This window comes from Gymnoscopelus microlampas (assembly GCF_963454915.1).
Source record: "Gymnoscopelus microlampas genome assembly, chromosome: 9".
Taxonomy (NCBI): Eukaryota; Metazoa; Chordata; class Actinopteri; order Myctophiformes; family Myctophidae; genus Gymnoscopelus; species Gymnoscopelus microlampas.
The window spans coordinates 25,185,466-25,209,465 of NC_139946.1; the positions used below are offsets into that span (position 1 = coordinate 25,185,466).

Below are 24,000 nucleotides of genomic sequence, written 5' to 3' on the forward strand. Positions count from 1 at the left end.
GGCATAATTTTAGAAATTAAAATGAATCACTAAAATTAACCGCTCATGAAGCTCCTCATCCCGAGTAGACACACCCACTTGTTTGTCAGGTCAGGATAGAGGCCTGTGTGAGTGTGTGCTAGGGTGTGTGTGCGACGATATGCTGTGTTCTGATTATTATGGTCTACCTCTGGTACCACCTAAAAACCTCTGTTGAACACCTGGCAGCTATCCAGTAACACCCTGGCAATTGCCATGGAGAAACGTCCACTTACCAACACATGTTCGCTACGCTACCTCGCCCAATCCAAGCACCCACCTCACATCCACATCCAAACAACTAGCAACCACTAAGAAATATCTTTGCAACCACCTAGTGCCCATTTAGTTATAACCTAGAAACCACTGCAAATCACCAAGCGATAAATTAAGATATTATTGCTTATTTATTTTGAGGGTAAGATGAGGGTAGGGATGAGCAGCTACGCAGCTACGAGCTTGTAGATCTCTTGTATTCTCGGTGCGTGACAGTGGCACACTACCACAACCGCAAGTATAAATCAGGCTTTACGTTATGGTTAGACTGGGTTGGTGTACAGTGTAGGGGTGAGACAGTTTGGGTGGGGGTGTAAGAGGTAGGGGGGGGGTGTAAGAGGTAGGGGGGGGTGTAAGAGGTTTGGGTGGGGGTGTAAGAGGTAGGGTGGGTGAAACAGGTTGGGGGCCTGTGTGTGGCCTCTTAATTATTGGTGTTTGGCCCTGCAGTGTGGAGCCTGATGAGTTTGTGCTAATTAAAGTCTGAGTTTCCATCGTCTTTCTCTTATCTGATGAATGCAAGGAGAGTGCATAATGTGTGTGCATAGCTGTCTGTGTGTGTGTTTGTACAGTATACGTGTGTGTGTGTGTGTGTGTGTGTGTGTGTGTGTGTGTGTGTGTGTGTGTGTGTGTGTGTGTGTGTGTGTGTCCTTGGTAGGGGGTGGAAGTCAAGAGAGACCCGCCAATTAAAAATAATTGAGAGTAATTTCATAATGCGGAAGATATTTGTAAATCAGGCGCGATCATTAACCCCAAACTTATGCTCCACTTCCGTCAGCATGCAGCGCTCTGCTTCGGGGCCTGAGAGAGAGAGAGAGAGAGAGAGAGAGAGGGGGGGGGGGGGGGGGGGAATAGAAGAGAGAGAGAGAGAGAGAGGGAGAGGGGGGGGGATAGAAGAGAGAGAGAGAGAGAGAGAGAGAGAGAGGGGGGGGGAATAGAAGAGAGAGAGAGAGAGAGAGGGAGAGGGGGGGGGGATAGAAGAGAGAGAGAGAGAGAGAGGGAGAGGGGGGGGGGATAGAAGAGAGAGAGAGAGAGAGAGAGAGAGAGAGAGAGAGAGAGAGAGAGAGAGAGAGAGAGAGAGAGAGAGAGAGAGAGGAGAGGGAGAGGGGGGGGGATAGAAGAGAGACAGAGAGAGAGAGAGAGAGAGAGGGAGAGGGGGGGGGAATAGAAGAGAGAGAGAGAGAGAGAGGGAGAGGGGGGGGGGATAGAAGAGAGAGAGAGAGAGAGAGAGAGAGAGAGAGAGAGAGAGAGAGAGAGAGAGAGAGAGAGAGAGAGAGAGAGGGAGAGGGGGGGGGATAGAAGAGAGACAGAGAGAGAGAGAGAGAGAGAGAGAGAGAGAGAGAGAGAGAGAGAGAGGGAGAGGGGGGGGATAGAAGAGAGAGAGAGAGAGAGAGAGAGAGAGAGAGAGAGAGAGAGAGAGAGAGGGGAAGAGAGAGTGACAGAGAGAGGAAGATAAAGCGAGAGAGGGCCGTGGAAATGGAAAAAGGAAACGGAATGGAATGGAGCGAGAAAACAGAGACGTTATTGGAGTGGGCGGCTGGGTGAAGGGCTGGTGGCCAGGGCATGTGTGTGAGCCCCTTTCATGTCCCATGGCTGGTCTGGTGCTGCCTGGCCAAGCCAAACACACACGTAGGGGAGGTCTGGGACTCTCTCTCCCCTTTCCCCCCTCTCACACACACACACACACACACACACACACACACACACACACGGTTACGGGCAGGATGGAAAACAAACCTCTGTATGGGTGTGAGAGACTGAAGTGAAGGAGAGAGGGAGGACGACAGATCTAGGACGAGAACATGACATGAGACGGCTTTCTGCTTTGCCGTCTCCGACTTCTGACCGGACCACATAAAATTCCATTTAGCTCAGACACACTTATACACTGGTACTTCTCTGTTATGTGATCTTTCTAAGGTCAAAGGAAATTGCTCTTAACACCAGTGACTCTGGCTCTCCTTATGCCTGTGTCGTGCATGGAAAATAGCAGATCTAATAAGCTCCCAATGCGTCGCTATGGGACTTATTTTATACATAAGTTAAAGTATCAATACCATCCTGTAGAAATACTCTGTTACGTCCCATCCAACGCATTGTGAGCTTGTACATCGGCTATTTTCAAATAGCCAAAGTACATAGCAGATATAATAAGCTCACAATGTGTCTGTGCAACTTGGAACTCAGCTGTTAAGGTCCTTACACACCGGGGGCGATTTTTTCATGCGAATAATACGTTTTTTTTAAAAACCTTATAAAGTCAATGCAAGCTTCCACATCAGTTTCGCGGAGCGAAAAAGCGTCTTTTATGTATTCGGACCGAGTCCAAATTGTGCGTATATTCGCATAATCGCCGGTGTGTAATGACCTTTATCAGTGTGTGCAACACAACATGCAACCGAAGTATAAATCAGGCATTCCTGTTGGTTCCTCATCACCTTGGTGATCTAGTACTTGAGATGTGTTTGCACATGCTATAACTCATACTAGTGCCCCCCCCCCTCCCACCGGCTCAAAAACAAAATAAATAAAATGCTAACATAAATATGCTTCTGTTATAATTTGCACACGCCCACGCACGCTGACAAAGAGGGCCGATCCAGATCCTTGCATTGTGAGCAAGCTACCTCCCAAGAGGAGAAGGCAGCAACGGGGAGGCGTTTGGTTTGGCCTGCTGTCTGTCTATAAGCTCCAAGCTGCTGTCATGAACAGAGAGAGAGGGAGAAGAAAGGAGAGAAGGAGAGCGAGTGAGAGAGACAGAGAAAGAAAGAAAGAGCAAGAGCGAGAGAGAGAGCGAGAGAGAGAGAGAGAGAGAGAGAGAGGGGTACAGGGGGTTTGAGGCTGAGCCAAAGAAAACTGAATTGCAGCAGGTCTGTCAGGAAACATGAAAGGCCATAAAGAAGTGTGTGTGGACGACTGGAGGGAGTGTTTATGGGGCCTGTTTGTCTGCATGCTGTATTGCTGTATTGGAGTCAGCTTACAATTTGAGTTGGTGAGAAGCGAATATACCTTTGTACAGGACCACAATGGAAACAAGTCCTTTTAGCCTAAATGTGACTGTACCTCGTGCTGTTTACGTTTCTGACTAATGAAGTATTCAATCAATCAAAAAACAGCCACCTGGAAAATATGGACACGTTCTTTTGACCTCTATCGAGTCTGTGTCGATAATGCGGGGCTGACTACTGGTGCTTTCACAAAACATTTACACAATGACATTTAAAAGACAAATACAAATAATCATCAGTATCACATATATAATAACTGTCTAGAGGCAAAGAACGGTCAGTTACGTTCAGAAACGTACATCACTTTACTGTAATGCAGCCTTTAAAACCAGGAAAATACAACACTGATGCCATAACACAATATTACGGTATCCAAAATCCCAGACCATAATATGTTCCCACATGCAGGCACATATTTAAACCAGCGTTTCCCAAAGTTTTGTTAAGTGGTCATATTAAGTCAGGTGGGTGGGCCGTGTGCATTTTCAGAGCATGTCTATTTTAATGGTCAATAAATCAGTGGAACTAACATAGTATACTTAAAGTTCCTGTTTATTGGAAAACTCATTGTCAAGGTTTTAAAGATACAATACCAAGTCATATTTTGAGACTTTTTTAAGTGTTATATTATATTATCATTCAAATCTTAGATTTGTGCCAATTATTTGGGACCCCCCTTGCAATACCCTAATAGGCCGACAGCGGGCCCCCAGCATACAGGTTGGGAATCGTTGCATTACGCTATAGGAAGCTTTTAATATGTTCAAACCCGCAAGCAGGCACATACAGTATTTAAGCGATGGTTGATCATTGAATTAAACTCCCTTGCAGTCCTTGTGCAGCCTGTGGAACACTCCATCTCTCTCTCTCTCTCTAACCATCTCACCACCATCATTAAAGCCCTTTCCACAACTGAAATGCAGATTAACATTAAATGCTACAGCTATTTACAACCTCCACACATCACACACTGCCCACGTCTGCCGCAGACGGCTGCCGCTTCGGCCAATCACATTCCACGCCTGGTGAGCGCGGCGGGTTCCTCGTCCAATGGCGGACCCCGCCGTCTCTCGCTAGCGTTGCCCGCCCGCCAATCCAGGCCCCTTGTTTCTCCACATGTGGTGCTTGGCTGCGGCGCTGCGCTTGGGTTTAAGAGCTCATTTCCTAGTCTGCAATAAGTGGAACCATTTTCTTGGGCAAACACGTCGTTTGTGCTCTTTAATGGACTCCATACCGCCAGACGTCTCATACACCAACTACACAACACATCCCCGACACACACAGACACAACACAAATACCAGATAAACACAACAACATGTACATGAGTATTAATATGACTCATAAACACACCAAAAAACACTAGTATGACTCAGCAAAACGCTAGCACACACACGCACACACACACACACACACACACACACACACACAAACAGGACGCAGGCCCTATTAGTCACCGTATACATTTTAAAATGCCTTCTAAATCAGGAGTTCTCAAACTTTCAAGATTTTTTCAAAAATGTTCAAAAATAGCAGATGCAGAACTTGCAGCGCAGCACGAAGTGAAGCACTGGAGCACGAAGTGAAGCACTGGAGCTTGTATATCTTATTTTTGAATAGCCACAAAAAAAATCTAAAATTACACAGATGCTTTCCTGGGTTTTAATGGGTTAAAATGCACATCACACCCTGCGATTGATCAAAGGTCAGCAAATGAGCTTCTCTCCGAGTGTGTCACTGTGGGAAAATGGACCAGACATCATTTAGATGCTGTACTGTTTGTGTACGCCCGACACAATAGTTGGGAGGGGAACGTCTGCTTGAACTGCATGACAAAAAGTGAAAAATATCTTGCTGATAAACACGAGTTATTTGTCTGTGGTTATTCCCAGTGTAATTCAAATCAGTATTTATGAGTGGCTATCAGTTACAGCTGCAGGTGCAACCGGCATTCTGTTGAAAGAGAGGGGTAACATACACTCATACACCCACGCACACAAGCACGCAATGACTATTGCTTAACTTCTCTGGTTCGACTACAGCAGTGGTTCCCAAACTGGGGGTTGGGACCCCCAGGGGGGTCCTTAAATTATGTTGGGGGGGGTCCCCAGCTGGTTAGCTTAATGTGCAACATTGTTTTCTCACTCGACAGTAAACAAACCAACATGCAGTATAATACAGTATAAGTGTATACAGGGTATCTGCACATTTCTAAAGTTACAATTTAATGACTTTTAAGACTTTTACAAATTGGCCAAATTGACAAATATTACGTAAGAAAGAGTGCGAGGCGTTGTGAGCTTGTAGTTCGGCTATCGTCACAATATTTATCTGTGGAACAGAGTCAAACTAAATGTAATGCCTCAACTCAAGTTTGGGAACCCTTTGACAGTGACTACAGTATACAGTATAACATGGATTTTACAGTACATGTTGTGTAGTCATTTAGCACAGTGGAATTCGGGGACCCCGTCCACCAGGGGTCTTTGAGGGGATTTCATGGGGTCCACGGCAAAATAAGTTAATCGGTTTAACCATTATAACCCTAGTATACATCAGCTATTTGAAATGAGCCAATCTACAAGCTCACAACGTGTCACTGTGATGCATTGTGAGCTTGTACGTTCTGCTATTTGTTCTGCTATCTGTTTCAAAACATTTTAACAACACAAATCTTGTAAAATAAGACAAATACATATTCACTTGGTTGTCCTTGACATGAAAAAGTTTGAGAACCACTGAACTATACTATAACATGTATTCTACAGTCCAAGTTGTCCAGGCTGTCCTGTCCTGTAGTCATTTGGAGAATTAAACAGCCAACACACCACAGCACCTGCCTGATGCTGGGAGCTGCTTCCTTCTCACTAAACACCCTCACTTCATACACATCTACCTGACAATAGCTGTTAGTCACAAAATTGTGTGAGGTGTGTGTGTGTGTGTGTGTGTGTGTGTGTGTGTGTGTGTGTGTGTGTGTGTGTGTGTGTGTGTGTGTGTGTGTGTGTGTGTGTGTGTGTGTGTGTGTGTGTGCGTGCGCGTGTGTGTGTGCGTGCGTGTGTGTGTGTGTGGGTGTGTGCCTGCGTGCGTGCATACCAATGGGCAAGTCAAAATCTCAAGGCGCACCACCTGTCCTGTACTCTCACCTAAAATAGCCGATCTACAAGCTCACAACAAGTTGCGATGCGATCTGTTGTGAACTTGTCGATCGGCTATTTTAATAGCCCAAATTAGAAACGGCCGGTTGAGAGTGGTTCAAATATATATATATTTAGGGTAAAGAATTGTGCATCTGTATTGGGAAATGAGTGCACACAAAATACTGATATAGTAAATAAAGACAAAAAAATATATTTCCTAACTTTTTGTATATGGTAGTTGTATACAGTACATAACCAATAATAACAATAACCCATTAAAACTGGGAAAGCATCAGTGTCATTTCAGATTTAAGCATTGACTATTCAAAAATATCAGATCTACAAGCTCATAGTGCGGCACCGAGTGCCGCGCTATGAGCTGCAAAAATAGCAGACATACAACTCATAGCACGGCACCGAGTGCCGCGCTATGAGCTTGTATATCTGCTGTTTTTGAATAGCCAAAGGCATCTTATAATGACAGATGCGTTCCCGGATTTAATGGGTTAATGGGATAACGCTGTGTAGTTGTCACACCTGGACTGTGTCTCCCGCTGGTGCAGGCACAGCGCTATAGAGAAGCACAGCAGCGCTAGCATCTTGCATGTATACTGTATCCGGAGATGCTCTCTCCCAGGAGGAGGTAGACAGGAGGGTCGGGGTGAGAGGGTGAGTTATCCTCTTACTTCAACTGTTTGTTTATGGACAGATGTATCCTCCCGTGTAACAGTGCCGTTGTATTTCTCTCACTGTGCAGAGCGTTTGTGTGCATGCGCTGTGGATTTGTGCGTTACGTGAGAGTGAGAGAGCTTGAGTATGTGTGTGTGTGTGTGTGTGTGTGTGTGTGTGTGTGTGTGTGTGTGTGTGTGTGTGTGTGTGTCTGTGTCTTGAGTTTTTACTGTCTGTATGAGTGCGGAGGCTTGCTCTTTGTGTGTGTGTGTGTGTGTGTGTGTGTGTGTGTGTGTGTGTGTGTGTGTGTGTGTGTGTGTGTGTGTGTGTGTGTGTACTTTATTACTATACTTGTGAGGGCCAAATATTCCCATAAGTATAGTAGAATTTGAGAAATAGACAGCGAGGACCATTTTTCCGGTTCTCACAAGACAAAATGTTGTTTTATGCTTAAAAAAAAAAGAGATTAGATTCAGGCTTGATTTATACTTAATGCTATTGTGCACCCAAAATAGTCGATAAACTCAAGCTTTATGGTAAAAGAAATGGCATTTACAAAATCACCATCCTAAAAGTTTGATGTCTGTTTGTATAGTAATAAAAAACGACACAGCTGCTTTTAAATGCGATGTGTGTGTGTGTGTGTGTGTGTGTGTGTGTGTGTGTGTGTGTGTGTGTGTGTGTGTGTGTGTGTGTGTGTGTGTGTGTGTGTGTGTGTGTGTGTGTGTGTGTGTGTGTGTGTGTGAGCTAAGCTATAGCCAGGGGGGGGGGCGTGCAGAGAAGAAGGATTTGTAAAAACATAGTTTCTCAGGCAGTGCAGGTTTTTAGCTGTGCGTCTGGTTCCTATTTGGGCTGTTTAATTGAGCACGATGTCACAATCAATGTTGTGCTACGGACTCAGACGGAGACGGACCCCCGCCTCATATTACCCCCACCGAGGTATTCATCTGTAGTCATAGAAACACCCAACTACACACACACACACACACACACACACACACACACACACACACACACACACACACATACTGTGATGGCTGACTCAGCAGCCACACATTGAGCCTATGGTATGGTGATTCCTTTTGGTTTATTTATTTAGTTGGTTTATTTTCAGTTGTACATTATACACAATTGCCATCTAATATATGTAACCACACACAACCAATTGGAATAACAGTTTATTGTTCAGTTGTTTTTCTATGAGTTTGTTTGCATTTGATTTGACTGAGTTTTGTTTGAGTTACTAGTGCTGTGGGAGGTTTCTGACGGACATATATGGACATGAGGGGCTGGCCAAAGCAGAGGGGATCAGCTGCTATGGATCTACAGCTAATCTGGACAAATCGGACTGAACCACAGTCCCTCTGTACCATGGGGTGGGGCAGGGGTTTTGAGTGTGTGTTTAATGGTAGTCTTTGTCTTTTCCCCCTTTTTGTTAACAGTGGTCTGACCCATCCCTATATATGTCCACCTCCTGTGTCATTCTAGTTAGTCCAGTTTTCAGTTCAGTTGTGTTTGTCTGTTTAGTTATTTAGTTTGATTTGTTTATTTTGAGCACATTTATTGTTTGATTATTTTGATTGAAACACAAAAAGAAAAATAAATCCAAAAAAAAGGAACATTATTTTAAATCAACAACCACGTTTCCCTGTGTCTCTCCTTCCGACCAACTCGGTCCCTGACAGATGGTGGCAGTGGTGGGACAACGGAGGAGAGCACAGGTTTTTTCTTTTTTCCCCCCATTTTTCTCAATACGTTTTTTTTTTCAAACCCTGAGCAATGAATCGTGGCAGAGGAGGAAGAGGACCACCAAAACCGAGACAGGAGGATGAGGAGGATAGTCCAGACTCTGGAGGAGCCCCTGAGCCCCTGGAGGAGCCCCTGAGCCGAGAGCCAACACTGGCAGATTTGGCCAGTATTTTTCAGGACCACATTGGCAAACAGGAGGCCCGGGATGCTCGTCAGGAGCAACGGTTTGAGGCACTGAAAAATCAGTTCCAGCAGATGCAGCTGGAGGTGCAGGCTCATACTTCCCCGGGCCCAGAACGCAATGCAGGTGGTGAACCTGGTCCACAGGCTGAAGCAGCAGCGTCTCCAGAGGGCTCCCCAGACATCGCTAACTCAGGTCGGTTCCGCTTCTCTCCAGAGCCTAGATTGGAAAAATTAACTGAGAGAGATGATATTGAACATTTTCTGACGACTTTTGAAAAAATCTCATCAGCATGTAGGTGGCCTAAATCTGATTGGGTTTTCCGCCTAATTCCACTGCTTACTGGTAAGGCGAGAAGTGCCTATGTACATATGGATGTTGATGAAACTCATGATTATGAGAATGTTAAAAATGCCATTCTAAGAAAATATGACATTAATCCAGAGTCCTATAGGCAGAGATTTCGCTACACAGATATTGAACCGGGGGAAACCCCCAAGGAACTGTATGTAAGGTTAAAGGAGCTGTATCAGAAGTGGATCCGACCAAAAGATAAAACTGTTAATGATGTTGGTGAAATGATCATTTTGGAGCAATACTTACGCATGCTATCCCCTGAGCTACAGATATGGATCAAGGAGCATGATCCCCCATCGGCAGCAAAGGCTGCGTCACTGGCTGATGTGTTTGTGGCCGCCAGGAGGAAAGGACAGCCATGGAGCTATAACAACTGGAGGGAAGCAAAAGAGAACCGCTGGCCCACCTCTCCTCAATACCACCAGGATGCAACACCAGGTGTGGGTAAGGCTCCCATCAGGGAGAACCAGCCAACAAATACACCAACAAAACGGTTTAATAGAGTACCCACTTGTTATTTGTGTGGACAGGAAGGCCACATACAACCAAATTGCCCAAAGAACCCACTCAAGCTCACTCAAATGTGTGTGGTGCCTCGTAAAAATGATTTACAAACTAATAATGATCAGTACATGAAGATGGCAACCGTCAAAATTAATGGAAAGACTCTGAAGGCCCTAATTGACACTGGCAGTGATCAGACCCTGGTGCACCGGAAATTCGTGCCACCCAATGTTATTTGCACTTCAGAGACAATTCCCATTTGCTGTGTGCATGGAGATAAGAAGCCGTACCCCACGGCTGACATGTACATTGAAGTGCAAGGACAAACGTACCTGTTGAACATTGGAGTGGCAGACAATCTGCCCTTTTCAGCCGTGTTAGGTAGTGACCTGCCTGTCTTGTTTGATTTGTTACACAAACCTCACAGTTGTAATGTTGCAGTAACCAGAGCCCAAGCCAAGTTGGTAGATGAGCCATCAGTAACACTCAGTACCCTGCCTTTTTATGATGCAGACCTAGACCAACAGCCCGGGAAAGCCCGAAAACCACGCACACAAAGGAGGCAGGAGAAGTTCCAGCATACTGTGGTAAAACCCTCAAAGGAGGTAGCTCCAGACCTGCCACTGGGTTTTAAGGTGCCCTCAAATATGGTGCAGATGCAACAGGATGACCCCGGTTTAGCCACATTGTTGCAAAATGCTAAAGAGGGGGGGAATGGGTATTTCCTACAGAAGGGTATGCTCTACCTTCAACATGGACCAGTTAAGCAGCTAGTCGTTCCCAGGTTAGCCCGAGAGTCAGTACTTACCTTGGGCCACTCTGTTCCCTGGGCGGGCCACCTAGGGAAACACAAGACCATAGCGCGCATTAAACGACACTTTAACTGGCCTGGTCTACAGGCAGATGTTGACCAGTTTTGTAGGACTTGCCCTCAGTGCCAGAAGACATCAGCCAGAAGACCCTCGAGAGCTCCACTTCAGCCTCTCCCCATTATTGGCACCCCCTTTGAACGATTAGGTATGGACATTGTTGGTCCAGTTGAAAAAAGTAAAGCCGGAAACCGTTACATGCTGGTGATTACAGATTACGCTACTAAATATCCAGAAGTGTTCCCTCTAAAATCCATCAAAGCAAAAGCTGTGGCATTCTCCTTGGTGCAGTTTTTCTCCAGGGTGGGCCTTCCGCAGGGGATTTTAACAGACCAGGGCACTAATTTCATGTCCACCCTTCTGAAACAGGTTTACCAGCTGCTCGGCATCAAGGGTGTGCGAACGACCCCTTACCATCCGCAGACAGATGGACTAACGGAGAGGTTTAACCAGACCCTCAAGCAAATGCTCCGTAAGTTTGTCGATGACACTGGATCTGATTGGGACCAATGGCTACCTTACCTCCTCTTTGCATATAGGGAAGTACCCCAAGCCTCAACTGGCTTCTCTCCATTTGAACTGTTGTATGGTCATGAGGTGAGGGGACCTCTGACTTTGCTGAGGGAGGCTTGGGAAGGGGACCAGGCGGGGGAGGAGGGAGCTGTTGATGTAATAACCTATGTGGTAAAGATGAGAGAAAAGCTGCAGAAGATGACGGAACTCGCCCAGCAGCACATGGCCGAGGCCCAACGCTATCAGAAAACGTGGTATGACAAGTCAGCACGACAGAGGTCCTTTAGCCCAGGACAGAAGGTTCTGATCATGCTACCCACCAGCGACAGCAAGCTGCTGGCAAAGTGGCAAGGGCCATTTGAGGTGGAGAAACAACTTGGCCCTACCACCTACCAGGTTGCAACCCCAGGGCGGCCACGCTCCCGTAAGGTGTTGCATGTGAACCTCCTAAAGGAATGGTCTGAGAGACCAGAGAAGACGGCAGGGGTTATGCTGATCAGAGCGGTGGAGGAGGAAGAGGCAGTAGATGACCAATATCTGCCCTCACCTGCCCCCGCAGTGCTTGATCTAGGCCATCTGTCAACGGATCAACAAAATCAGGTGAAAGCTTTATGTAATCCTCAAATATTTCAAGAATATCCAGGACGCACAAATATTGTTGAACATGATATTGTCTTAAAAAAAGAGGCTGACGTAAAACGTATGAGTTACAGGATTCCAGAACGCCTCCAGGGCTCCTTGAAAAAAGAGGTGGACCTGATGCTGTCCCTGGGCACCATTGAGGAATCCAAAAGTGAGTGGTGTAACCCAGTTGTTTTAGTCCCAAAGAAAGATGGCACCATACGATTTTGTATTGATTTTAGATACCTGAACTCTGTGTCAAAATTTGATTCTTACCCAACACCACGTATTGATGACCTGATTGAGCGACTGGGCAAAGCAAAGTACCTGACCACCATTGACTTATGCAAGGGCTACTGGCAAGTGCCTCTTTCCAAGCGGTCTAGGGAGCTGACAGCCTTTCGCACTCCATGGGGGCTTTTCCAGTTCACAGTCCTGCCATTTGGGTTGCATGGGGCCCCGGCAACCTTTCAAAGACTGATGGATCAGGTATTGAGAGGGTGTTATAACTATGGATGTGCATATCTTGATGACATTGTGATTTTCAGTGCCACTTGGGAGGAGCATCTACAACATCTGGGGGAGGTTCTGGGGCGAATCCAATCTGCGGGCCTGACTATTAACCCTGCAAAGTGTGTGTTCGCCAGAGCTGAGACTGAGTATCTGGGGTTTGTAATTGGGAATGGGGTCATCAAACCACAGGTCCACAAGGTCCATGCTATTAATTCCTGTCCCCCACCTAATACCAAGAGGCAGCTAAGGTCCTTCCTTGGCATGGCAGGCTTCTATCACCGTTTCATTCCCAATATGTCCGATAGAGCTGCTGTTCTCACAGACATGACCGGGAAAACACGGCCCAACGGGCTTCGGTGGACGAAGGAGACATTGGCAGCCTTTCAAGACATTCAGCAGGCTCTGGGTAAGAACCCCGTCCTATACAGTCCAGACTTTGAAAAAACGTTCATTTTACAAACTGATGCCTCGGAGAGGGGGCTCGGAGCTGTCCTTCTGCAGGGCCCACCGGAGGACCAGCATCCCCTGGCGTTCATCAGCCGCAAGCTGGAGCCAAGAGAGGTGCGGTATTCTACAGTGGAAAAAGAAGCCTTGGCCATCAAGTGGGCCCTCGACTCGTTCAAGTATTACCTCCTGGGGAGGGAATTCACTATCCAGACCGACCATAAAGCCCTCCAGTGGATGCAGCGGATGAAAGACACTAATGGCCGCATCACAAGGTGGTACTTGGCCATGCAACCGTTCCGATTTACAGTGCAACACATCCCCGGCAAACTCAATGTGACGTCAGACTACCTCTCTCGCTGTTTCAGCGAGAGCTCCGAAGGGGGGGAGTGTGTGATGGCTGACTCAGCAGCCACACATTGAGCCTATGGTATGGTGATTCCTTTTGGTTTATTTATTTAGTTGGTTTATTTTCAGTTGTACATTATACACAATTGCCATCTAATATATGTAACCACACACAACCAATTGGAATAACAGTTTATTGTTCAGTTGTTTTTCTATGAGTTTGTTTGCATTTGATTTGACTGAGTTTTGTTTGAGTTACTAGTGCTGTGGGAGGTTTCTGACGGACATATATGGACATGAGGGGCTGGCCAAAGCAGAGGGGATCAGCTGCTATGGATCTACAGCTAATCTGGACAAATCGGACTGAACCACAGTCCCTCTGTACCATGGGGTGGGGCAGGGGTTTTGAGTGTGTGTTTAATGGTAGTCTTTGTCTTTTCCCCCTTTTTGTTAACAGTGGTCTGACCCATCCCTATATATGTCCACCTCCTGTGTCATTCTAGTTAGTCCAGTTTTCAGTTCAGTTGTGTTTGTCTGTTTAGTTATTTAGTTTGATTTGTTTATTTTGAGCACATTTATTGTTTGATTATTTTGATTGAAACACAAAAAGAAAAATAAATCCAAAAAAAAGGAACATTATTTTAAATCAACAACCACGTTTCCCTGTGTCTCTCCTTCCGACCAACTCGGTCCCTGACACATACATATGTACACACTCATAGAAACCCAAGATCATTAACTACACACTACTACACACACATTCACGCATGCACAGGCGTGTGCATAACCATGCACATACACCCAAACACACAAAAATCTTAATGAGCGCGCAATGCACGTCTGCGTTCCTGCAGGCGGAGTGCACAAAGCTGGCACACACGCACACACACACACACACACACACACACACACACACACACACACACACACACACACACACACACACACACACACACACACACACACACACACACACAGGCATTATTTTTCCTCTGGATTTAAGACACACCTGGCTCCCAACAGCAGACTAATTTGCAGTGAAGTGTTTATAACAGAGTCAGCTTTTTAACATGAGCCACATCTCTCTGACCTCCAGTCTGCCAAGAGGCCCCGTGCCTCACTCTGCTACACTGCCAACTAGAACAGGAAGAGACAGGGAGATAGACACGTAGAGAGACAGACAGATAGACAGACAGAGAGAGACAGACAGAGAAAGAGAGACAGAGATGGTGAGAGAGTAGAGAGAGGGAGACAGAGACAGAGAGAGAGCTACATTCCTCATCAACAGCCTCACAAAAGAAACCCAGGCCAAGGGCGAGAAAAAACGAGAATGAGAGAAGGAAAGAGAGAGGAGGGTGAGCGAGAGAGAGAGAGACAAAGGCTTGATATAATTCATTACTCATGCACCGAAAATAGCCGATCTACAAGCCCACAAAGCCTGAGAGCTTGTAGATCGGCTATTTTTGGCCCACGACACTGGCATCCAACTATGTATAAATCCGGCTAAAGAGAGAGAACATGTGAAGGAAAGAGAGAATTAGTGAAGGAAAATGAAGAGAGAGAGAGAGAGAGAGAGAGAGAGAGAGAGAGAGAGAGAGAGAGAGAGAGAGAGAGAGAGACAGAAACAAGGGAGACAGAAAAACACAGAGTGCCAAACCCCTGCTGTACTGTATGTGTGTGTATATATACAGTACATATATGTGTGTGTGTGTGTGTGTGTGTGTGTGTGTGTGTGTGTGTGTGTGTGTGTGTGTGTGTGTGTGTGTGTGTGTGTGTGTGTGTGTGTGTGTGTGTGTGTGTGAGATATGAACTGCAGAACCCTAACATTGTGCGGTGTATTATTTCAGGGTGTATGCTAAGGTAAGGGAAGGGCCAAACTAAAAACAGCTCTAATTATGGGGAAGTGTGTGTGTGTGTGTGTGTGTGTGTGTGTGTGTGTGTGTGTGTGTGTGCGTGCGTGCGTGCGTGCGTGCGTGCGTGCGTGCGTGCGTGCGTGCGTGCGTGCGTGCGTGCGTGCGTGCGTGCGTGCGTGCGTGCGTGCGTGCGTGCGTGCGTGCGTGTGTGTGCAGGCTCAAGGTTAGACCGGCTATTACTATGGGAGGTACAGTGCAGTGGGATGCGGTCAGGGTCAATTCATCAACAGCAGAAGCACTGACCTTGAGCTTGTGCCCTGGAGAGACCGGCACAGACTGGAGAGACCGGCACAGACTGGAGAGACCGGCACAGAATAGAGACCGGCACACACTGCTGGTACCATGCAAGGTGGTACCTACAGTAGGGTTGGGATCCTTTAGGATTTTAATGATTCCGATTCCTTAACGGCTCCCTTTAACGATTCCTATTGGGGGTTCCAAATGGACCCTTACAGGACTGTAACTCTGAGAGTGTACACATGGAACCAAATGGACCCTTACAGGTTCATTTGGTTACATTTTTACACGCTCAGAGTTTAGTTGAAATGTAAAAGTTTGAGAACCACAGGTATGGTAATTGTATATCAGACGTGAGGTCCACATACCAGCTCTGACAGTGTGATAAAACTGGTTCCAGCGGTTAAAAAAATGTGATGGAACCGATTCCGGTTCCTCAATGTTGGATCCAGTTCTGGATCCTGGTGGCACCGTGTCTTTTTGATATGAACTAGTGCAATGGTACTCTTTGTTTTAAGGACCCCCATAACTCTCTCTGAGTGTACTAATGGAGCCAAATGGACCCCACTTTGAGAACCAATAATGTCTACAGGTGAAAGTCTCTCTCTCCGTCTCTTTCTCTCTCACACACTCTCAAGTTCTGTCTGACATTCCCACAGTCCAATGCTTGTGCATTTGTTACCATGTGACCTGGCGGAGTGTGTGTGTCTGGGGAGACCAGATGGAGAGATGGGGTGTGAGGTCTCTGACAGAATCCTCCTGCCACTAACAAGGACATGCTGGACACACACACACACACACACACACACACACACACACACACACACACACATACTATTACTATACTTGTGAGGACATCAACGCTTTAGGACAGCCATTTTATGAATGTCATGTAAAAATATATATATTATTTTGCCATTTTTAACCGTAAGCCTAAAGCCGAAAAACAGCAGATCTATAAGCTTATAGATCGGCTGTTTTTCGGTGCAAGACACTGGCGCGCAACTAAGTATAAATCATGTTTAACTCTAATTCCAATCCCTAAAGCTAACCTGCATGTTTTTCTAATTATAAACGTATCTCTAAAAAAATGTTTTAACTATAAAACCAACCATTTGTCTTGTGAGGACCAGGAAAACGGTCCTCACAATGTATATTTCTTCAAATTCTACTATGCTTGGTCCTCGCAAGTATAGTAATACACACTCTCTCTTCCTCTCACCCCATCTCTCTCTCTCTCTCTCTCTCTGGGAATGACTGCCTAGCGATGGGGAATGATCATGGTCCTGAGAGCTGACCGCACCCTCTGTCTCTTTCTCTGTGTCTCTTATTTCTCTCTGTGTTTCTCCTCAGTGTCTGGACACGTACATGGGAGTGTCAGAGGGGAGGGCCCTGTGTCCAGTGAATGATGACGCCACTTTACAACTTTGTTTTTTAATCATTTTATGGGTTTGTTGTTATTGGGTTTTTTTTTCTAGTTGAGAACTTGGCCCAAAACACATGACCAGACAAGCCGATGAGCCAAAGCAGCTCAACTATGCACAGCCACACACTATGTGTTTTCCTTGTGCATTTCAAAATTTACGATGTTGTTCCTTCAATTTTGTTTGATGTACAATGAGTGCTAGTTGGAAATATGTCACATTTGAGGCGAATTAACACGGATACAATACCAGCAAGCTCATATGTAAGCAATACAGAGCCATCAATTCAAATCAAATCAAACGTATTTTATAAAGCACAACCGAAGCTTATACCAAAGTGCTGTACGAGGTTAAAAACAAAGCATCAACAAACGCCCATCGGTGCACAAACAAGCAAACAAACAAAACATATAAACTTTAGGTTTATATGAAATTGAAAGCCAAAGAGAATTTAAGTATTAAAATGCTGCACTACTTTGCAGTACCAGGAGTATGATGTTGTTGGTGATGATGTTCCACTAGAAACAGCCAGTAATGTAATGATGATGATCACATAAACAGTGGCTGAACTCTATTCTTCTTGGTTGGTCATTCAGAATGATGCTTTCGGGTGTGCCCATTATGAAACTGTAGCAGGAGTCAAGTGACGTTACAAGCACTACTGACCCATACAGTCCTTCTAAGAAACCAGATGCCAATAATGTTTTAGTAAAATATAATTTTAAGTTGGGCTGCTAATACTGTATGAGTGACTACATTGGAAAATGTCATTTTTGTCAATGTCAATGACTTTTTATCTTATTTTTGGGTCACAGGACATTTCTTTATAGCATAGGCCACCTTGAAATGTTTGGGTAAAACTACAGGAACACCCACTTCTCCAGACACCATTGGATATACCTCTGCCGAGTGGATTCTTCAATCATTTGGAGGTTTGGTTCACAAATTGCTTGATTGGAATGGGGTATGTCCACAGAGAGCATTGGAAATCATGTCCAGGGACTTGTCAGAAGTTGTCAAAGTTGTGGTATAACAATTTAACGTCAGGTTGTAAATGACCGGGTCGCCAAACATAGACAGGAGGATCAAGTGAGCGGTGGTCCTCTCCTCTCCAAAAAAAATAAGGCTGCTTGAAGCTCTCAGGGTACTCCGCCATAAAATGCTGGATGCCAAGAATATCTACTTGGGAAGAGGATCGCTCCAGTATGTCTGAAGCATATATGTCTGAAGCATTCTCTCCTGGCGGCCCTGGCACAAACATTTTTCAGATTGGGGCCAAATATATATCAATTTGGGGGTCCTTGACACAAAAAAGTTTGAGAACTACTGATTTAGAAGGCATTTGTAGAAACGGCCTCAGGTCTTAATGGGTTCAATGTGATTGTGTGTGGCGAATGTGTGAGTGTGTGGCGAATGAATGTTTGAGTGTGTGGCGAATGTGTGAGTGTGTGGCGAATGTGTGTGTGTGTGTGGCGTATGTGCGTGCGTGTGCATGCGTGCGTGCATGTGTGCATGCGTGTGTGCATGTGTGCATGCATGTGTGTCGTACCAGTGAGTTTCTGCACCAGGGGGCTGAGTTGCGTCTCTCTGCTGATGGCCATGGTGAGCGCTCCAATCAGCTCCGTCTCCAGTCTCTCCACCTCCTCCTCCTCCTCGTCAGGGTCCTGAGCGCCCTGCGCCTCCCCGGCCAGCGAGTACAGGTAGACCAGCAGCAGGAGCAGCTCGTCGGGGCCACAGCGCTGCTCCTTCTCCTGCTCCTCCTCGGATCTGGAGGAGCCCTCCGCGCCTCCTCTGGACGTCATCAGGGTCAGCAGCTGCCTGAGCACGCTGGGGAGGTCCGAGTCTCCCAAGGCCTGAAAGACACACGCACGCACGTGCACACAAGGTTCCATTTGTTCAAATAAAACAGAGAGGGACACATTTTCTTAACCACTCGTATACTTCATCATACGACAAATAGCGAACATAGCTGATCTGTGTTTTTAATTATTTTGGCACATTTGCACAAAAAAGGGTTAACTTTTTTAAACAAAAATCTAATTGATAAAACATGCCCACCAGTCATAAACATGAATGACCAGAGGGGCAACATCAAAAGGTATCCATTCCCCTCCTTAATCCTCCCAGCAACACACACATACACACATACACACACACATGGACGTTTGCACAAGTACACGCACACACAAATACACAAAATGTATTATTTGTTACAACATAAAAAAAGGACAATATTTCACTGACTTCAAGCAGAATGAAAATAAGCCAACACTACCTTGGCAGTACGCAGGTGTTTGAGTTACAGGCACTCTGGGAGTTAGTTTATCATTCCGTTCTCTCATTTTAGAAGCTCTACCTCTCTGTTCCAATATGGGGAATGTGAATTATTATATTTATATTTGTTTGGGTTTTTTGAAGTGTATAATACTCGAGAGGCACTGGACTGTTACCCACACAGGGTTTTGGGCAGTGTTTAACCACATGAACCCTAGCATCCCTATTCTGGGGGCAAACATTCAGGACAGAAAGCACATCTACAAGCTCACTAGCATGTACATATATAAATAAAAACGGCTATTTTCTGTCAAGATATTTAGTGTAGAGGGAGAAAAGGAGGGGGCCTAGTATACAGTAGACCCTTGGGACACTCCGGTCAACTAAGTATATAGGGTTTAAGTGGTTAAGGCTGTGTGTCCACAAAAGTTTTTTCCTGAGGCCAGCAGCATACGTTTTGAAGTGTTTTCAATGGCCAAGCCCTGTACATTCACACCGTGCTACAAACAGAAGCAGCGTGATGAGGTGCTGAGGGTCTATTCTGCTGCGAACAGGTAGAAGAGCATGCACAGACAAAAAAAAGTTCAATATCAGGTACTGGGCAGAAGTTAACAACAGTGAAAAAATAGAGTCCGCACACTGGAATGTTCCAAGCGATCAAAGGTTTATTACCGTGACGTGTGACATTTCGAGCCTAGTGGCTCTTCCACAGACGATTCTATTCTGCGCCGAGCCATGCACGTTTTGCATTTTTATCTGGTCGTTTAGTGTTGAAAGATGTAAAATAATTGGGTAGAACACTGCGCTCATTCACTGTTTTCATTTTTTACACAGCTGTCCAATCGCAGTGGGATGGGGCAAACACCAAAAAAGACCTGTCACTTCCTACGTGTACAGGTGCAATGATCACCAAGAAAACCTCATGTACCCACATAAACGGGCATGTCTGTCCTCTCTCCCTACGTGCTTCAGCCTTCACTTGACTCAGAGCAAGGGCCTGAGCAAGTACTCTACCTTGCTTACTTGTCTACATGTTTACTTCTATGGACAGATGCTAGGTTTGATGATTTATCTGGTCTCCTAGTTTCAGACAGACACTACATTGTTCTCCTTGCGCTCATGTGACTATTTAACCTGTTGATTGCTGACAATGGTTGATGAAAGTGATTGTGATAGGGAAAGTTGCTTTGGATGAGAGCGTCTGGTAAATGGCTGAATTGTAAATTGGTTGGTTGGCGTGGTTTGTCTGACAACCAGTCTCAGCCAAAAAATCGTTCCACTTTCAAAGCGCCCTAATAGACGCTCCCCTTATAGGCGCTCCCCTTATAGGCGCTCCCAAAAGCTCTGGTGGACTGGACACACGGCCTAAGTGCAGTGAACTGTTTCTTGTTGCCCGTCTTGAGTCAGTCTGATCGGGACTTAATAATGGTCGTTCTCTGGGCCCAAATGATGTAGATCACAGGACCTTGTTACAGACCAGTGACCACTCTCACAACCAGACTGAGCTCATAGCCATATAAAACAAGGGTGTGGAGCTAATCTGTCCTCTGCTGCATGTCAGGAGAGACCAATGAAAAATGCCGGAATAAAGAGAGAGAGAGAGGAAAAAAATGATAATGGGAAAATGAAGTGGCAAGAGAAAGAAGGGGGGGGGGGGGTGTCAGGAGAATATAGAAAGACACTGAACAATCGAGAGAGACAGAGGAGATGAACCACGGAGCAGATGAAAATGACGGCCTCCAGCGGGGACAGTTCTGTTTGAATCAGATGGAGATACACAAGCCTGTGTGGATCCATTTCAATTTAATGAGAGAGATGTGTGTGTGTGTGTGTGTGTGTGTGTGTGTGTGTGTGTGTGTGTGTGTGTGTGTGTGTGTGTGTGTGTGTGTGTGTGTGTGTGTGTGTGTGTGTGTGTGTGTGCGCGCGCGCACACGCTAGGAGCTCAATGTTCCTTTGCCCAAGACAAACAGACTCTCTCTCTCCGTTTCAGCTAGGAGATCTCAGAGCTGAGAGTCTTTAGGGCTGCGGTGGGCCCGTCGGGGGGTATCCGATGTCTGACCCAATGCAACTCTTGCACCCCCCATCCCCAGCCAAAGACGCGATCCATCCAATCAGGCCTCTGGGTCGCAAACCTAGAGAAGATTGTGGTCCAAACCCAACAAATGGCTGAGTGCCTGAGTGTCCCTGAGTGGGCTGCTGCGGCGAGGTCTCTCGGAGGATACGACTGTCCCTGACGGAGTGTGGACACATCAGAGGGTTTCGAGCCATTCGGCAAGGTTCTGGATCCATAGAATGTGGTGTGAGGCATCGGTATCATCGTGGTAAAAGCCATTGCTATGATATTAGTTGACACTGCGGTGCCTTAACCGCCTAAGCTCTACATACTTCATTGTATGACAGATAGTGAAAATAGCCAATCTACAAGATTGCGATGCATCATAGTGCGTTGTGAGCCTGTAGAGCGGTTATTTTCACTATTTTGGAATATAATGACGTGGCCAAAATCGGAACGCCAGGTTGAAAGCGGTTAAAAAATGAAAAAGAAAACGACGCACACATGCTGATTAAAAAGCTTTTACTGTAAACTTAGCCTTTAGTTCAAAGAACAGTGCAACATTGTCATGAGTCATGCAGTTTGAAAGTGCTCGTATAAAGGGGATTTGGTGGGCTTGAGGGAGAAATTAGGAGGACCTGTATGCAAGCTGTGTGAAAACGGTCAATACTTTCTGCACCCCTGCCTTCATTGGCTGAAAAACAAAAACAAAACAATAAACTAAACATATTCACCTCATCTTGATTTGTTTTTGTTGCCAAGGTCTGTTAGACCTTCATCAGTTTGCACTGATGAACGACTGGCAGACCGAAAGCTTAATAAAGCGAAGTCTGCATAGATCTACAGTAAGCGTTGCGGAAATCTTTTCATTTTGTGTGGAAGCGGTCCCAACAATTCAAAATGAATCTGAGAGCAGGATATTTGATGACCTTCCAAAACTCCATAACAACATGAACTCAATCACCTCCCCCAGTTGACGATTCCCAGCACTGTGTGAAAAAGTAGGCAGGAACGTTTTGAGACAAGTGCACATCATCTGTGGGAGATTACGCTGCAGGGGACAGTTCCTAATAATGTACATACGACTCGTTTCTGATCAGCCGTTTGTGTGGGAGCGTGTGTGAGCTATCGTGGGGGTCTCTCCTGCGTGGAAGAGCTCTCTTCTGTTGGCTGCGATGCTGCCTCCACCCTGGCTCGGCCCCAGCTAACCGCGGGTCTGCGGGGACCGCTCAAACACACAAACATGCGAACGCACGCGCGCGTGCACGCCACATCCCCGACACATATTTTTCTTCTTAAACATTGTGAAATCAAATACCTCTCTCTGAGCTGCTCTGGCTCTTTCTGCCAAACAATGTCGGGGATCATTCCCCTCCTCGCTCCGCTGGGCTGGAGGGAACCAAACCAGGAGCGAGGGACAAAGGCTTGTCAGGGGTTTTGTTTTGTTTTGTCTTCCATCTCTCATGAGCATCAACCGCCATGGATCTGCTGCGCTTCAAGTTCTGTCCATACTACATTCAGTACTAGTCGTTCTGAAACCTTTCCATGTCAAGGACACCCAAATGTATATTTTTTTGCCACGGACCCCCCCATCTGAAAATACTTGTGTGCAAGGACCCCCATACAAGATTTGTGTCGTTAAAATGCTTCACAAATATTAATACATTTTCACAGTAAAAAAAAAAAAAGAATCTGCTATTTTCAAATAGGGTCACTGTGGTTAAACTCATTTTGATGCTATTAACTCATTTTGCTGGGGACCCGATAGAAACATAGTGCAGTGATTCTCAACCTATTTACAGTGTGATTCTGCAGAAGTGTAGCCATCTGTAAGAGGGTTTGTCTGTCTCTGTGTCTGTCTGCCTGCCTGTCTGTCTGTGGGTGTGTCCTGATCATATCTCGCAAACCGCTGGAACAATCAGCACCAAATGTCTTCTGCACAGTGCCATTGGCCACAGAAGTACCTCTACTATTAGTTTTTTCCCCCCAACATACTGTACATTTTATACCTTTTGAAATCTTTAACTTGAATTGTATAATGGAAGTCAACATCAGGGCTATGATCAGGCTGAAACTTTGGAGTCCCCTGGGGGACCCTGGACCCCATGTTGAGAACCAGCGATCACGTATACATCATACTGCCCCAGGCCCTCAGCATAACGTGTTCGGACTGTCAACATCATACATATCAGCCTCGTAATGGCGTAGGGTTCTCATTTGGACCGTGGCAGGGCCTTCAAGCACAGGTCAGAGGAGACAGGAGAAGCAGACGAGAGGATCCGTGGAGGGGCTTTTAGGCCCCCTCCTCGTTTATCATGAGGCCACTCTCCAGGGCTCTCACCCAAACCTGAACCCGTGTTGCCTCTGACCTTGGCCCCAAGGTACTCTGACAAACATATTTCCCCTCTGACTCATCTCCCTGCGCATGAGTTCCCGTTATTGTGCGATTTCATTCTGCGCCGCCCGGTAGCTTCAACTAGCGCAAGGGGCAGCTTTGCAGGTGAGATCGGTGACTGTGTAGGATCGCTGGTTGGATCCAGAGTTCCAATTTTGTATCAAAGTGCACATGAGCCAAGGCACTAAACCACTTCAGCCCTACATAGTCAGGGGATATTAAAAAAGTCTTGGAATAAATTCCTTACCAAAAAAAAATCTTCACCAATGTGTTTGCAAAGGTGTCTAGTAACACATCACAACTTTATTGAAATTCAGTATCCCTAGGAGAATTTTTGACAGCTCCTTAAAGTTGGAGTACCCACCATAACCTTGGTTAAAAAAAAATCCCCCCAAAAAAATCCAAATTTAATTCTGTTTTAAGTAGCATGTGAGGTGTCAAACTAGGGTGTTTTTATGATTCTAAATCCATTGCAATCATTTGTTTTGCACCAAAACGA

The 24,000-nt window shown here is 45.9% G+C and overlaps 1 protein-coding gene across 1 annotated transcript in view; it reads right to left on the bottom strand.

Moving 5' to 3' along the window:
- Positions 1-24,000, bottom strand: part of scfd2 (sec1 family domain containing 2) — a 185,689-nt gene that overhangs the window by 91,551 nt on the left and 70,138 nt on the right. Inside the window, exon 5 of the mRNA XM_084067522.1 lies at positions 18,329-18,632. Within this exon, the coding sequence (XP_083923648.1) occupies positions 18,329-18,632 (304 nt within the window). The remainder of the gene's footprint in view (positions 1-18,328; positions 18,633-24,000) is intronic.